The sequence below is a fragment of the Erpetoichthys calabaricus genome, chromosome 3 (genome assembly GCF_900747795.2).
Source record: "Erpetoichthys calabaricus chromosome 3, fErpCal1.3, whole genome shotgun sequence".
Taxonomy (NCBI): domain Eukaryota; kingdom Metazoa; phylum Chordata; class Cladistia; order Polypteriformes; family Polypteridae; genus Erpetoichthys; species Erpetoichthys calabaricus.
Window position 1 is genome coordinate 291,248,466 of NC_041396.2, and position 17,324 is coordinate 291,265,789.

The 17,324-nt window shown below is 39.5% G+C and overlaps 1 protein-coding gene across 2 annotated transcripts in view; it reads right to left on the reverse strand.

The window, feature by feature from the left end:
* Nucleotides 1-5,303: 5,303 nt before the first annotated feature.
* The window catches only part of LOC114649092 (collagen alpha-1(II) chain), a 94,243-nt gene continuing 82,222 nt past the window's right edge, over nucleotides 5,304-17,324 (reverse strand). For both annotated transcript variants that reach the window (XM_028798523.2, XM_028798524.2), the window contains 12 exons: nucleotides 16,772-16,879; nucleotides 15,023-15,130; nucleotides 11,466-11,519; nucleotides 10,806-10,913; nucleotides 10,504-10,557; nucleotides 10,312-10,419; nucleotides 10,169-10,222; nucleotides 9,575-9,682; nucleotides 9,134-9,422; nucleotides 8,828-9,015; nucleotides 7,752-7,994; nucleotides 5,304-6,031 (listed from right to left, as the gene is read on the reverse strand). In XM_028798523.2, the coding sequence (XP_028654356.2) occupies nucleotides 5,885-6,031; nucleotides 7,752-7,994; nucleotides 8,828-9,015; nucleotides 9,134-9,422; nucleotides 9,575-9,682; nucleotides 10,169-10,222; nucleotides 10,312-10,419; nucleotides 10,504-10,557; nucleotides 10,806-10,913; nucleotides 11,466-11,519; nucleotides 15,023-15,130; nucleotides 16,772-16,879 (1,569 nt within the window). In that variant the 3' untranslated portion in view covers nucleotides 5,304-5,884. The remainder of the gene's footprint in view (nucleotides 6,032-7,751; nucleotides 7,995-8,827; nucleotides 9,016-9,133; nucleotides 9,423-9,574; nucleotides 9,683-10,168; nucleotides 10,223-10,311; nucleotides 10,420-10,503; nucleotides 10,558-10,805; nucleotides 10,914-11,465; nucleotides 11,520-15,022; nucleotides 15,131-16,771; nucleotides 16,880-17,324) is intronic.

Consider the following 17,324-nt stretch of genomic DNA (forward strand, 5'->3'; position numbering starts at 1 on the left):
ATCAAGGCACCAACACAAAGACCTCAAAGGTGAGTCAACAGAATTCCTTCAGCTAAACAGTGAATTAAATACGCAGTCCTGCTCAGGATAAGAGGGGTTGGAAAATGGATGGATGGTGTTGGACACCCAGTGGCCATTAAGAGGAGGTGCACGCGACACTGAGGCGGAAACACTGCGTCCTCCCAGTTCCTGAAATACATATGCTGACATCTAGTGGCCATAAGGAGGAAGTGCACGCGATACAAAACGAAGAGATCATTGAGTGCGTTTACGTGCGCACACAAAACTGACAGAAACCTCGTTTTTCTTATAAAGGTTTATCTGTGCGCATCCACTTACGGAGTTCTCCTTTGGCAAAACGCTCCGATGTCACAATAATCCACTAAAAAAAAAGGTCAAACGTCATCAACGGCCACTGTGAATCCGGGAACAAGAAAAGGAGCCTGAATCTCTCGTGACTGTTGTTGCTGAGTTTAACTCTGAACGTTCACCTCATCAACATAAATTTAACGATGTCTGACATACTGAGACAGATTATTTCAGACAGGAGAAGGAATAATGCGATCGCACGACCTTTTGCCTTAGAAAATTGATCTTTGTTGACGCTTCCATCGTTATTCTACCCGTGCCTGCTGAGTGTGCGAAGCAACGGACACGTGCGGGTTAACAGAGTGCAACGGGCATGCGCGAACTACGAACTACTCTGAAGGGTTAACATGATCACATAACTGAGTTACTTATTATGGTAAACCTGGTTTCTCTGAACGGAATAACGGTATAAGTAGCATATTTGAAACCAGTTTCAGTGAAACATCGGCTTATTAAAACACATGTAAACGCACCCGGTTAAATATACAGAGAGAGGTTTGGAGCATACGCTGATACAGCGCGCTGCTGGGCCCACCACGTGACAAAACACCCGAGGATCCCAGATTATTAACCCGAGTGCAAGCATGCGCGCACATATTCTGACATCTACTGGCTATTAAGAGGAAGTGCACGCTATACAGAAAGCAGCAGGAGACTGCATCCATTGGATACAATTAAATGCATCAACAAATACGCAAATAATTAAATCGACCGTGGAATGTGACAATTAATAAAGAAAGGGGAGCATAAAATGTGATAGTAATTTGTTTAATTAATTTTATCCGTAATATTCCTCCAAATGGTGCTCCGGTTTCCTCCCACAGTCCAAAGACATGCAGGTTAGGTGCATTGGCGATCCGAAATTGTCCCTAGTGTGTGCTTGGTGTGTGTGTGTACCCTGCGGTGGGCTGGCGCCCTGCCCGGGGTTTGTTTCCTGCCTTGCGCCCTGGGTTGGCTGGGATTGGCTCCAGCAGACCCCCGGAACCCTGTGTTTGGATATAGCGGGTTGGAGACTGACTGACTGAATGACTGACTATTCCTCCAAATGCAACATGATGCTACTTGAATTTAAAACTGTCACTTTCACTTGTCAAAGCTGAGAGGGCGGGCTCTTGCACGTGCTGTGCTTTAATTGGTGAGTCGTCGGTACACCGGATTCAAACAATCAGCCATCGAATATCATATTTACAGCAGACACTTCAGATGTAGGCTCCTAATGATGATTTTTGAGTTTATGGAATTAAAGTAGCCGCTTCGTGCAGGATTTCTGGGCACTCATATTCGAAGATGCACAGGAACCACTGGATTCCCAAGTCAATCAAAGCACATACAGCCACGCCCACCGCGTGCGATTTGCCAATCAAATAACCGTACTCGATAGAGCCCGCCCTCTGCGCTTTGACGAGTGAAAGTGACAGTTTTAAACTCTAGCCGCATTTTATGTGGCGCTTGAAGGAGCATTACAAAAAAAAAAATGAAAGAAAAAACATATTCCATAACACATTTATTTATTAATGTTTACATGTCATGCTCTTTTTCTTTATTAATGGTCACATTTCACAGTACGTTTATTTTCGCATTTATTTAATTTTGTCCGCCATAGGTTTAATACACCTTAAGACACCCAGCATGAACTAAGGAGGATGATGGATGATGTCACAATGGGGTCGACTGAAGAGATAATATGCTATCAGTATTCAAGAATAAGGCACAAGGAGTTCATTTTCACACACACAGTTCCTGGGAATTTGGACCAAACTACTAAATCAATATCGCTGGAATGATTTTTAAAAACAAGATGGATGAAACATCAGGGCAACGCTGTTGTGCATCAGGTCAGCTCAGGGCCGGATTAAGAGCTTTGGGGGCCCGTAGCACATTTCAAATTTGGGGGCCCTTTTGGTCTGCATCATCTGAAGTTTAGATTCTGAACAGTTCAAACCAGACTAAATAATTATTTTACTCTCGATTATAATAAGAATCTTATAATATTTATGTGAATTTTATGTGTTGGGCCCCTAAAGTTTTGTTGTGTAAGAAATTTACAGTTTAAAAACGTAAAGATAATATTCTTAAAGACCAGTTTTTCAATTAAATATTGGGTCCACCATTTGGGGGCCCCCGAAATTGCGGGGCCTGTAGCATATGCTACATGTGCCTATTGGTTAATCCGGCACTGGGTCAGCTGCTTTGTGTCTATTAAATAAAATTTAGTTCTCTGTTTAAATACATTGTTGTTTATCATGGTGCTGGAAAGTGGCGACATGTTGCTCAGAGGCGTAGCTCGGGTTTACAGCGCCCGGGGACAACTGAAGATTTCGCGACCCCTCCTGTTTGCCAAAATGCAATGGGGAACATTAATTCGGCGCCCCCTGGATACTGCGCCTTGCCCCCTAGCCCCCCCCCCCCACTCCAGCACACAGCTACGCCACTGATGTTGCTTGTTGGTCCGGTAAGTTAAGTAAAAACTTCAGTATACTTTGTGACGATGCTACTGCTACTACTACTGATTATTATTAGTTTACTTACGAGACACGTCTAACCAAGGCGACTTACAAAGCAAGTTATAATAAAGTCCAGAATGATTAGAAGGTGCAGTCATCAAAAGCCTCTAATAATATTAATTATTAATATTAAGCGACTCTTCAATTCCACCCTTCAGGGTAAACGTTAACATCATTCAAAGTTATTGTCTGTTTTTACCTGCATTTTTATTACTCTTTAATTTAAGATTGTTTCTTTATCAGTATGCTGCTGCTGGAGTATGTGAATTTTCCCTTTGGGATTAATAAAGTATCTATCTATCTATTATATAGTGCCTTTCATATCTATCTATCTATTATATAGTGCCTTTCATATCTATCTATCTATTATATAGTGCCTATCTATCTATCTATCTATCTATCTATCTATCTATCTATCTATCTATCTATCTATCTATCTATCTATCTAATAGTGCCTATCTATCTATCTATCTATTATATAGTGCCTATCTATCTATCTATCTATCTATCTATCTATCTATCTATCTATCTATCTATCTATCTATCTATCTATTATATAGTGCCTATCTATCTATCTATCTATCTATCTATCTATCTATCTATCTATCTATCTATCTATCGAATCCATCAGGTGAGCTTCATGGACTAACTTCTTTATAAAATGTCTCTCATTTTTATGTTTCCCACTAGAATGTCAGGCACCAAGCAGTGGACTTCAAACCACCTGGTTGCCAGTTCTGATCCCACCTTTGCCTTCCTGTATAACCTGCCTGCGCCCCAAACTTTATTTGGAAACAGACACCAGTATTTCATGATCTGGAACGTCACCTCAGATAAAGGCATCAGTCCCACAAAGAACACACAACATTTTGCCTTCAGGTGATTAAAGTTTTTGGACTCATTTGGTTGACCGAGCCGTTAACTGAACATTTTTACTGGGAATCTTTAAACCTGACAAGCCCAAAGCATCTCTCCCACAACATGTAATGCATTCAATCCCCATTATTATGTTCCTCTTCCCAACAGAATGCATCACAGTTGCTCAAGAACGTTCTGGAATTTAGCATAAGAAGAGCCAGCGCTAGGTGTTTTTTTTAATTATTATTATTAAATTTATTATTCGTGTTGGTTTTTGATTTTGTCATGAAAAAAAAAAAAAATCCCAGATATGATTAAACAACATTCAACAAAGATTACATCATTAGGTTGGAAAAAAAAAATAATACAAATTAAAAAAAAAATCAAACACCGTGTTTTTTTGTTTATAGAAAAGCGTCTACCTTTTATTACTAAAGAGGACGGTTCAATGGACTGCAACACAAGAGAAAGTACAGCGTGACAAAATCACTTCACAAGAAGAGCTATTAGTGTAAGTGACGGAGGGTACTGCATTCATTTACTACTCTATCATGCTTAAAAACCAGTATTGAAAAATATTTAAAAACATCTATTTTACATATACAAAATAGTACAGGATTTCATTTTGGTTTTGCTTTTTGTATCCCAACCAAAAACAAATCAAACAAAAAAGATGAATTACCCCCAAATGACTGTCTGTCCATATTTCTACTCACCCTCACCTCCCAGGTGTACCACTGAAGTGGGGATCACCAGTTAGAAGGGAACAAAGATAAAAGAGAAGATCAGCAAATATAAAACAAAAAGAAAGAAAGAAAGACCGAGTTTTAGCTTGGGCATCTGGGAGGACGGGGTGGGCTAAGCCACTCGGTGTATTCTGGAGACACGTGGTGCTCCGGGGACTGGCCATGCATTGGGAGCTCCCCTGGTGCAGGCTAAAATCATCTTTATTTTGGGGGAGACTTCCTGGGGACTGAGCCACACGCTCGTCTTTGGAGATCAGAATTGCTTTGGACGTTAGGAGCGGCCAACCGCCAGTGAAGAAGATAAACAAACACACACATATATAGATTTCAGTTTTGGCAATTTACATTAATTAAATAAAGAAGACATAACTAAGCATCAATCCCTCCACCTGGTGCAGTCGGACTGCGGCCTGCTTTTCATCTATGGTGGTCAGAGCTGTTTGACCAAAGGACACAACCTGCCGAGGAGAGTGACACCTAATAGATTGGGTCACGCGTGACGTGAGAGTGTGTACCAGGTCTTCTCCTGTCCGAATGCCCAGCAAGAGAGAGAGAGCAAACTGCGTATTAGACCGTGTAGCACCTTTTAACAAGGTTCCAATGTTAGCATCAAGGGTACGTTTAGCGTGAGGTAGCTTTAAAAACAAACCAAAAAAAAAAAAAAAAAAAAAAAAATCACAAGGGAAGTTGCAGATTTAATTACAGAAAGACAAAAGTAAAAAAAAAAAAAAAAAAAAAATAATAATAATAAACAGGGGCCAGAGGGAAAACAGCACACTCAAAACAAAAAGAAAAAAAAAGTCAAAAAATACGCACAAAGCCCAGGTCAAAATGTACTTTCCACAAAGGGGTCTTTTATATGAATTGTTGTTAAAAAATACAGACGGTTTTACAATAGCACCATTGTTTTATTATAATACACAGTACTTCTGCAGATACACAAACGGCGAGGGTTGCTCTGTACGATTATCTGCACTTATTCACTTGTCAATAGGGGCGGGTTTGTTTTCCTGTGCTTGTGAGAAAGCGATTATTTCAGTATACCACTCGGTAACCCCACTGCTAACCCCAAAAGATCTTATAGGAAGACAATAAATAAATAATACCAAGTTTGTTTTGTTTTCTCTTTTTTTCTTGCTTTTTCTCCCCCCTCGTTCTTGGTCGCTTGTTAGTTGCTGGCCCAGGTAAGGTTTACAGGAAATCCAGAGAACGGGTAGGGACGGAAAACTTGTGGAACAGTGAACTTTGGTGGAGCCATTCAGTGCAGAAGTTCTAGGAGTGACTGGAAAGTACGCAAAAAGTCCTTATCAAAAATGGAATCGTATTGTTTTCTTTCTTTTTTTAAAAAAAGGTGTGTTTTAATTTTTCTTGTGTTGTTTTAAGTTATTTGATTTAACTTTTTTTTTTTTACAAGAAGCAAACTGGGCCAATATCAACACCAAATTCTTGGTCTGATCCTCCAATGTCCATTGGTGCAATGTCCACAATGGGTAGACGGGATGTCTTCTGAGATTTATATTCAATTATAGTCTTGCCCCATCGGCCTGTGTGTTTCTGTATAGGAAAAGAACACAAAGAAAAATCACATTAAGAAACTGGAAAAAATGACAAAGTGAACGTACAGACACCTCATTTAACCCACAAAACATCTTCAAGTACTGACACAATACTGTGCTCTCTGGGACTTTGTGACCAGATTCAGACACCCCCTGTTAGGTGCCATGAATGTTTTACCCCAAACCTATTTTATGCTGATTGACCATCTTAACCCATAGTACTGAGTATCTTACTTAACTTTTAGAACAGATAACATTTATGTTTTTTATGGGATATAAACAAACTACTATGCAGGGAGAGTAAAATCTACTAAAATAAAGTCCACTATAGTAGATAGATCCGAAAAGCACTATACTATAGTTAAATAGATATACAGATAGGGTGGCACAGTGGGTTGCGCTGCTGCCTCGCAGTTAGGAGACTCAGGTTCGCTTCCCGGGTCCTCCCTGTGTGGAGTCTGCATGTTCTTCCCGTGTTTGTGTGGGTTTCCTCCCACAGTCCAAAGACATGCGGGTTAGGAGCATTGGCGATTGTGCTTGGTGTGTGGGTGTGTGCCCTGCGGTGGGCTGGCGCCCTGCCCGGGGTTTGTTTCCTGCCTTGTGCCCTGTGTTGGCTGGGATTGGCTCCAGCAGACCCCCCGTGACCCTGTAGTTAGGATACTGTGGGTTGGATAATGGATGGATGGATGGATGGATGGATGGATGGATAGATAGACAGATAGATTGATGGACCTGTAATTGTCATCTGGGGAAATTTAGCTTTAACAGAAGCTCAAGAAGTATAAACATATGGTGTGTCAAAATTGACCTGAAGGACAAGGAAATGTTCAGAATGTGTAGCAGCTGTACAGAAATGTGACATTAGGAAATGTTTGAACTTTTTGTAAGTTATGGTATTTTATTAAAAGCCTTAACATCTTTGAGTTACAAAGATGGCATTTAGGATGGGGTGTGAACAAACTGCACTGGAGGCAGAGATAAATCCATTAGAGTCAACTCATTAGACCCTATGGACATTGCTGTGTTTAAAAAGTTTAGCAGCTGTAATAAAAATATAGCATTTGGAAAGTTGTTTTGCTTTTTGAAAAGTCAGGGTATTTTATAAAAACCTTTACAATTCTGAGCTGAAAAGATGAAATATTGTGTGTTGTATGGATTGTGAACAAATTGCCCTAAATGCAGTGGAAAATGCTAGGACAAAATTGATCTGAAAGACATGTCAAGGTAAACATTTTTTAGAAGCTGTATAAATTATAGGATGTGTAAGATTTTTTTTACTTTTCATTAATTTTGGGGAACTCTAGGAAAAGTCATAAAATTGAATCCTAAAAAGTTTTAGGGTGCCTTTGCTAATTTTTCAAACAGAAAACTTGTTAAATTCGATCCAGAGACATTGTACGGGCTAATGCTAGCAGTCATTTGGCTTTAGTACAGATGCCATACTATCTTTGTGGTTATGGTTTATATACATTCCATAAAATTACAGAAAAATGAACAGATGCGGCAAGAACTTGTTTAAGAAAGGAACAACCTTTTCATTTAAGGTGTAGAGAACTTTAGTCAAACTAAATAGCATGAGGGGGCTATACTGTTTTCTCCACAAATTTCTTTTTCTCTTTTAGTGTACCTTCCCTTGATCCTTTCTAGCTCTATATACCAGAAAGCAGAAACAACACATACTGGCTGCTCCTCTTCCCCCCAAGTCTCTTGGCACTTACCGTGCAGCTGTCCTCCAGCACGTTGTACGTGAAGCGGCTGTTGCCCTCTGCTCTGATTTCAACATCATTGGATCCTTGAAGCAAGACGGCCTTCTTCAAATTGCCTGCTTCCTGGTCCATGTAGGCAATGCTGTTCTTACAGTGGTAGGTCAGGTTCTGGGAGGCTTCCGTAGACAAAAGTCGAAGGAAGGTCATCTGGATGCTGGCAGTGTTAGGAGCCAAGCTGTCATCTCCATAGCTGAACTGTATAGATGGAAGGGCGAGGAAGAAAAAGTATGTTACTGTCTATGTGGCTAAAAATGGAAGATGCCTGACAGCTTATTGCCCACATGCTTTAATAAAACAGTACCATGAACTCACTATATGAATATAGCATAATCCATGTGAGATTTGGATCCATACTGGTGTTCTTACTCTCATTTTAAAATAGAATTTACTGTTTTACTTTGATTGAAGCGCTGGAGTCTATTATAGGTGCACTGGGTGCAAAGCAGAAACCTAGTCTGGATGGTGTACCAATCCAGTATATAGCATTTTCACATATTTGTTTTCACTATTATACCAGACCAGTTCACCTAATATACATGTCTTTGGGGCAGTAATATTCACTAGGGAGCTACTCTACAATTCATCAGGCATTGTAAAATGAAATTAATAAACCGCTGCACCTGGGTTATTCTTTCTCCTATAAGCTTCCTGATTTACATAAGTATTGCCTTATGTGCAGCAATAAATGAAACTGACTACCAAGCCAATGATTCAGCCCTAACTGACTCAAACTGAGTTTTTGATGTAAACTGGAACACTGTCTCTGGAAAAAAACAAAATAATCTTTGTATGTTTCATAAAGTGGCACTCATGTGTACATGGCATATCAAGTAAAATTTGAGCCATGAGACACTACACATCTGAACTGTGATCTGTCACATCCGAACTGTGGTTTGTCCTGCTAAATGTTTGTCTGAAGACAGAGGTGCAACCTGATACAATGCTTGCTTTATATTCATGGTTCTGCTCATTCCTAACCTTGAACTCAAAAAATCTGCTTATTTCATTTATGGAAGTTAAGCACTCACATGGAATCCTCCGTTCATTGTCTCGCCAAACCAGACGTGCTTGCGGTCCTTGCTCTTGCTTGACCACCAGTTCTTGCGTGGAATGCTTGCAGGGTTAGGATAGACACAGGTCTCTCCAGTTTCCATGTTGCAGAAAACCTTGATGGCATCTATCGTACAGCCTTGGTTGGGATCAATCCAGTAGTCTCCTGTTGAGGATCAAGAGAAAATAGACTTCAGGAAACAGGTTACTACATAAAAAACACTAGCATGGTCGCAAGACTGGCCTGGGCACAATGCCTTATTGTACAGATTGATAGTACTTACCACTCTTCCAGTCTGGGTGGCACAGTTTGAGGTCTCTGCAGGTACGTGAAGGGTTCTTCTTGGAGCCCTCTGGGCTACGGATGTTCTCAATTTGGTTGTTAAGAGATTTAAGGGTGGCATCTACCTCTGCATCATGCTGCCTCAAAGAGGTGGAGGCTTGGTCAGCACGCATGTAACGCAGAGGATCAGGAGCCTTTTCTGGCTGGGATAATCCAGCAAATGCTGACATGTCAATTCCAGGGCCAGGAGGACCAGGAGGACCAGGTGGTCCAGGATTACCTGGGGGTCCCTAAGCAGGTGAAAGGAGTACATAAGAATTGACATGTGATGAGTATGTGAAAGTAGTCATGACAGATTTTAAACAAAAAATGTATCTGGATAGGTGCTCTAATTAGTCAGCAACATTATTATTAGTTAAAATCATTGTCAAACAGAACTCACAGCAGGGCCAGTTTCTCCAGAACGTCCACGGGGTCCAGGGGGACCAATAGGACCTGGCAAACCATTAGATCCATCCTTTCCTTGAGGACCAACTGGACCAGGTGGGCCCTATTAGGGAGAGAAGACGAAAAGGTTAAAACAAAGAGGTAACTACTTAACCAAAAGACAGTTAGTCCTACCAGAATGTATGTAAGCTCATTGCAATGGGTGGTAATTTTATTGAAAATAAAATGGTGCTTAATCTATGTTTTCTTTATTTTAGAGTTTAGATGTTCTGTCAGCATATTCTATCTATAACAAATGGATGACCGACAGGATGAGAACTGCAATGCTTATAGCGAAGTCATTGAAGCTAAGGCATCCAACATAGGCCTAGCACTTTAGCATCTTGAAGATTTGAATATTCAAGTAAAATTGTAAGGAATTGTTTTTTTTTTCTTTTAGTTAATGCAAAGTTGAAAATCAATCAAATATTCTGTGTAAATATGATGGATATAGAGCTATGAAATGTTATTTTTTTTCTGTGACATTATGGATTTTGGTCTTCATGAACTGGCTGCCAGCAGGACTATTTCAGAGATAAGCAGTACTTACTCTTGCACCAGAAGGACCAGCAGGACCAGTGGCACCTTGATCACCAGCAGTACCCTGCAGAAGGAGACAGATAGGAGAAAATTGAAATTCCAGACTCCTGTACAATTGCCTTCAAAACTAGAACAAGCACTATGAGTACTTACAGGAGGTCCAGGCAGACCCTGCAGACCTGTGAAACCACGGTGTCCCTTCTGTCCTCTCTCACCAGCTTCACCAGTCTCTCCTTTGTCTCCACGGGGTCCTTGTGGTCCCTGAAAGGAGGGTACACATACACTCTTAGCTTTGCTCAATTAGCAACAACCCTCTAATATATTAATAAGAATTAAGTTATTTACAGGCATTCCTCTGGCTCCAGCAGGTCCAGGAGGTCCAGAAGGTCCTTGTGCACCCTAGAGGAAAACAAAGAAGTAACTAAAGTATACATCTACTATGTGATTTACAGGAATTAATAATTTAGTTTGCCCAAAAAATGTATTGCACAGAGTGGAGTGATGGTCTGTCTACTGTCTTAACATTGAACTGGGGGGTTATCTTGATGATTGATCATCATAGCAAATTTAACACACTTAGCTAGCTGGATTGAAAGACTGAAAAAAAAATCTAAATTTTCAATAATGGAACTTGAATAAAGACTTACTGATTCACCACGGTCTCCTTGTTTCCCAGTAGGACCAACTGGTCCAGGGGCACCTGGAGCTCCAGGTGCACCCGGAGCCCCAGCTGGACCAGTCTCACCACGATCACCCTGTGAATGGAAGAGAATGAAACAGAAAAGAAATCAGGTGTGCACAGAATCATATAACCTTTGTTACTTTGTTTAGTAATACTCAATGAGCATTCAGGATGAGAATCATGACATATTAAATTAACTAGTTATCTGTTAAAGCATCCATCCACTTTTTTTTATTCCCGTACATGATTCCAATTAGAAGGTCCATCCCAGCATCAGTGGGTCAAGGTTGCGCAAATTCAAAAAGGGTCACATTAATGCTTACACATAGAATTTCACTTATATAGGGCCTATTAACTCACATAGATGACATCACACAGGCACACTGTTTGGGAATTGAACCAAGGTCCTTAAAGCTTGCAGACTATGGTAATTTTCAGTGTTTAAATATAATATGTCCATTGGCTATCCTGGTGTACTCCTCATTAATAACTCAGAACAGAAGTGAGACACTGGTACAAAGCTTATAAAATTTTGCACCAGAGGCTTACGGTTCCAAGATGACCTTTGAGCTAAGGGGTTTGTTGAAGGAAGACTATGTGGTCAAAAAATCCTAGATAAACTCACCTTTATGCCAGTAGCACCATCTCTGCCAGGAGGTCCATCAGATCCGGAATTGCCCTAAGAAGGAAAGGAAAACCCATTTAGATACAAAGGGAACATCAACTCACTATGTCACTGATTCTTGACTTGCAAGTCAGACAGTCAGTCAGTCTATCTTTGTACTGCAGTTATTAATACAAATATTGTGCCTTAGTGATCAGTGAAAGGTGGTATATAAGATAAAGTCAATAACAAAGTCTTTCTCTTCTTTCAGTTATCAGTCTAAATATTGCCCCGTCAGTATTTTTTATTACAGTGCTCATCGGCATCATGTTATAAATATAAGAAATGTAATTTTCAATTGACAATCTAAAGCTTCACTTTGCAAACTGCATTGTCTTGTTACCAGTTGTGAAGTGTAATCTACAAAGTTGATTTATTGAGAAAGTCTTTTTAGGTAGGAAATCCTGAAAGGTGGTGACCTTTCCTTTCAAAACTAATGCAACAGTTAGAAGATTTCTGAAAATATACTTTATATTGTGTCACTTGATTGTTAAAAGCATCCCAAGGCACTGTACATGAACAGAACCGGGGAAAAACAATGAGTTGGTGAGGGGTTATGAACCCTATGATTTGCTGAAGTGCCTGCTGCAAGACCGCCATTTAGGTAGAATTATAGTTAACAGATGGAGCAGATGTTCCCTCAATCAAAGTGGATTTTTTTAAAAAAGAATATTTATAGTTGTACTCAACTCATTTGCACAAGATTACAGTGAGAGGTCATCAGTAGCCAATGCTACAGTCCACCTCAACAAGCCGAAATTCTCATTTTATCTTCTTGTACTCAATGAAGATTGCTTTTCAAAAAGAAATTAAATCGAAATCTACTGGACAGTGGCAAGCTTACAACAGAACTCATCTCAGATGTATAATTCTGGTAGACTAGTGCGGATCTGATAATCAAAGCGTTATTCTATTAAATAGCACTTTTCACAGCTAGCAGTTACAAAGAAAACAAGATAACAAAAAAGTTGTACTAATGATGACTGGGAAACCCAAAGTGTCAGATTTAATCCCTCAGCCTTCCTCACACCAAGTGTTTAAGTCACATTCTGGGTTACAGATTAGTAACTTGCATATAGTCATGCTATGCAGTTTTATCACATTTACAGCCCAAGGTGCTACACAATACTAGGTTTATTGATTTTGCTGAGCACCACTCACTGTTCATCTCTATTTAGATGGCCGAAAACAAGTTTGCCTCTGCATGAAAAGTAACAAGATGTATTTCATCTCTGTATATACGTATAACCTTATATAGCACAAGCCCAAACCACCTGTGTAGGTTCAGTGGCAGTCAAACAATAATCTCCGAACTCAGACAATGAAAAAGAACTCCAACAGTGATTTATAAGTAGGAGACACAAATGATATACTGTAGAACTATACTACAATTGTTTCCATTTCCTTAAAAAAACAGACCTGTTAGACTTAGTAACTCTGTCAGGTAGTAAGAAAAACTGAGCCTGAGCATTGCACAACATTGCACTTTATGGTTCAACCCCTCAACTACCAGGGGGTCACACTGTCCACAAATCATACAAAAAAAATTTGATATAAAATTCCTTTCAGCCCAGCTTATCAATTTTAACTCAAGCCAAGATTTAGTGGTGCCCAATATACCACTTTCATCCACACTAGTAACTCGCTCAACTCATTTTCAGGGTAATGAAATATTTTCTTAAAATGCAAAATCTGTTTCTAAGTGTACCCCATGTACACATATTAAACAGCTGATATGCTGTGTAACAGAAGAAAAGCTGACATCCACAATATCAGCAAAACAAAAAAGATGAAGAACAAAAGGACATACAATGCTGTGCAAAAATTCCTAGGCCTCCACGTCATTTCTCTGTAATGCTATTTATACGGGCAGTTTCTCCAACAAGAACTTGCTAGATCTTACAAAGTCTAATAACACCTGAGATGATTAGGGCAAGTGTTAAGGATGCCAAGAACAATCATCACAAAATATAACCCTTTGATGGACATCACAGGGTAAGAGACCAAAAAAAGGCAAAGAACTCTAGAGGGACAACTGAAAGAGCTGGGAATGACCTGGGGAAAAGTAGAAGCAAAAGCAAAAGATTATGCCAAATGAGGTGCTCTTGTGTTCACCTTATGCTTCGACTAGAGTGAAGAAAGTAAGTACTGTATATGGAAGTTATTTGTCTGTGAAAACATAATCTATATTAGAATAAATAGAAATGAACATTGATATACTGTAAGAATATCTTGCGTTTTTAGAACTTTGTATTTTATTTGACCTCTCTTAGAATGCAAATGGCATCATTTTAAATGCAGTCCTGTGGTAAATTCTTCTCAGCTTCCTTCAGAATTTGCCATAACTCTTATTTTAATGGTGGCTGTTCTATGTTCTTTTCCCTGTCCAAATTCCTTCACTTATATTGAAATTGGGACTGAGTGGTGCTCTGTCTAATACTGTTCATGGTCCATTTAGAGACTTCCACGTCAAGTAGGTCTCAATTGTGTTTAAAGAATGTTTAGGGTTGTTATTGTGCTAATGAAGTTTTTGCCAATACATTGTTTTTCTGAAGGTAGAGCAAGATGAATCAAAATCTGTTTCTACTGCTCAGCAGTTATCATTCCATCAGCTTTGTCCAGATCCCCAGCAGTATTGACTAAAAAAACGCATAGACCATGACTGATCCACTAACTTACCTCACAGAAGGCTGTAGGTAAGCATAATTGTACTTTCTTGCTAACACTTCATTTGACATATTGGGATCTTGGTGAGCCAAACATTTCAACTCTAGGCTTCTTGTTCCAAAAAACTTCCTTTCACAGGCTGTCCCTCCATGCTTTATGTTGTTTTGTGTACAGCATTTTCCTTTGCTTATCATCTTCCTGGTGGGCGGCACGGTGGCGCAGTGGGTAGCGCTGCTGCCTCGCAGTTGGGAGATCTGGGGACCTGGGTTCGCTTCCCGGGTCCTCCCTGCATGGAGTTTGCATGTTCTCCCCGTGTCTGCGTGGGTTTCCTCCGGGCGCTCTGGTTTCCTCCCACAGTCCAAAGACATGCAGGTTAGCTGCACTGGCGATTCTAAATTGGCCCTAGTGTGTGCTTGGTGTGTGGGTGTGTTTGTGTGTGTCCTGCGGTGGGTTGGCACCCTGCCCGGAATTGGTTCCTGCCTTGTGCCCTATGTTGGCTGGGATTGGCTCCAGCAGACCCCCATGACCCTGTAGTTAGGAATATAGCGGGTTGGAAAATGGATGGATGGATGGATCATCTTCCTGCTAGAATAATTTCTTAGCCTTAACACGCTTTACAAGAGAATTTCTTTGAAGACATCTTTGCGCGCTACACAGGGATCGCATAGTGACTAAGTGATAGGGTATAATTTTATAACCAAAAAGAGCAACCTAGTCCTAGTTATATCTCAACTGATTGTTTTCTTGTAATTATGGTTTCTAAAAAGACAATCAAGCTAATGAACATAATAGATTATGTGATGTAATTGTTTTTTTATTGCTGTTCATAAATTTTATTTTCCTGCACTAACCTCTCTTCCAGGTTCTCCAGGAGGTCCAGTCAAACCAGGAGGTCCAACAGGCCCAGGTGGTCCACGGTCTCCAGCAGCTCCAGGACCACCTTGCTTGCCAGGTTCACCCTATAAGGAAGAAAAAAAAAAGATTTAGAAATTGACATCTCAACCAAAATGACTGTTGAACCTATTAATCCTCCATATGTCTTTCAAACATGATGAGATTATCTTAACTAACAGAAACAATTATTAAAATTTTGGGAAAAATAGGTCATGTTTAGGCATAAGATAAAATTTATTTTATCAAATTTTGCAATACAAAACATTGCTAATATGAAATAAGGCCTTGTACCATGCATTGCATGACATTACTTCATGACTGAAATGAAACACAAATGAACTCAAATGAAAATGTCTTTTGAAAGCAAGGGATTTCAATTGATTTAAAAATCTGATTGAACAATTAGAACTAAGGTATAACATGTTAACTGATTGCACTTTGGCTGTTATCCACTATCCATAAAATGAAGGTGAAAGTTGAAGGCACACAACACAAACATCACTAACACATGATGAAAGTCAGCTGAGGCCACAGGTTTCACACACATACCTAATTTAGTGAGTTGTATCCTTGGATGAGTATGGCAAATGACAACATTATTTCATAAATGCACCACTGCTTTCACAGGCTTGTTTTCAAATCAAATTATTGTATCAGAACAGTTCTCATGATATACTCAAATGCTAGTGGGAGAAGCAAGATGTTGTTACTGCAGATCTCACAAGCCGCAGATGCTTCAGAGATCAATACATGTACGTGGATATTGCATTGCTCTCAACAGCAGTCCACTAGCATGGTGGAGAGAGAAAGCTGCTAAATTCCCAATGCTTTCTTTTCTGGTCAAATCATATATCTGTCCATGCAACATCTGTACCCAGTCAGTGAGTGTTTGTCACAGTGGGTTGACATTCTCATGTTTCTTAAAAGAAAATATAACATTATAAGTTCTTAAAAGATCTAGGTGGAACCCACAGCTAACAGGTCAGTAAGATATTCAAGCAGGAAATAAAATGACAGTTGTTTGTGGGAGAAATGTTTGATATTAACTCAGAAGAAAAAAGATACATTTAAATTTGGATGGTTTTGCACTGTAGTAGCTTATTATAGTTTTTTAGGTATATAGGGTCATTACAACCACATGTACATAGTAGAGTGAAATTCTCACTTGTATGTGCTAATCAACACAAAACACATCTTATGTTATTGCAGTTCTAAATATTTAATGTTAATATTTAAGATTACCTTACAATAAAAAAGATTACAAAAGAATACAATAAAATATGTGTGTTTGTGTACTGATTTGGATTATTTTTGCAGTGTCTTGATTGATAAATGACTAAAAATAAGTAACACTAAAATATGGCACATTTCTTTTATGAAAATTTTATATGGTGGGAATATTGTATGATGAAGCCTGAAATGCAATATGAATTGTATCGTAGGCTAAGAGTATTGTCTCATGCCTTCTCATGTTGTGTAAAATGATTATCATGTGTGAAGCTCATGCTCAATGTAAAAAGCATTAAACAAATAAAATATTGACAGTTGTGTTGCCCAAGTGAGTCTTTCTTTCACATTTTCAACACTTGATTGCTAATGAAGATGGACAGTCTGCAACTTTATTCTGTATGAGCAACCCATATATCACTGTGTTTGGTTTTATCTCCTCAGACTCCCCTCCATCACAATAATTTGAAAGTACTTACAGCTGGGCCAGGAAGTCCAGGGAAGCCTCTTTCACCACGTTGGCCTGGAAGACCCACAATACCACGTTGACCTGCCAGACCCTGAGGACCAGGAGGACCATCGGGACCCTGTAAAACAGCACAAGGGTTTCATTAAGGTCTGTGTTTAGTACTTAGCCATGGTAGATGACATGGCCATGGAGGCATCAGAAGAATGGAACCAATCTGCCACAAATGCTAAGGGACAACCATACAACCATAAGCAGCTGACATAACATGACTTGGGCATAAGAAATTAGTCTAAAAAGTCATCTTTTAGGTTATTTTGGAAAAGTGGAGCTGGATTTAGCTGTCTGACTTGTGAGCCGTTCCAAAAGTGTTGGAGAAGCAGTCACTCTATACTGGCATTGACAGACATTCAATTCCATCCCACCTTAGATGTCTAGCTGGTATGTACCTCAATATTTTCTTAATACCGAATGCAATATTTGTATTTGCCTTCCTTCTCTGATTTCTACACAGATTGTGGTGATGCTAATTTTTGAGAAATATGAATGTTATTAATCCATTATTA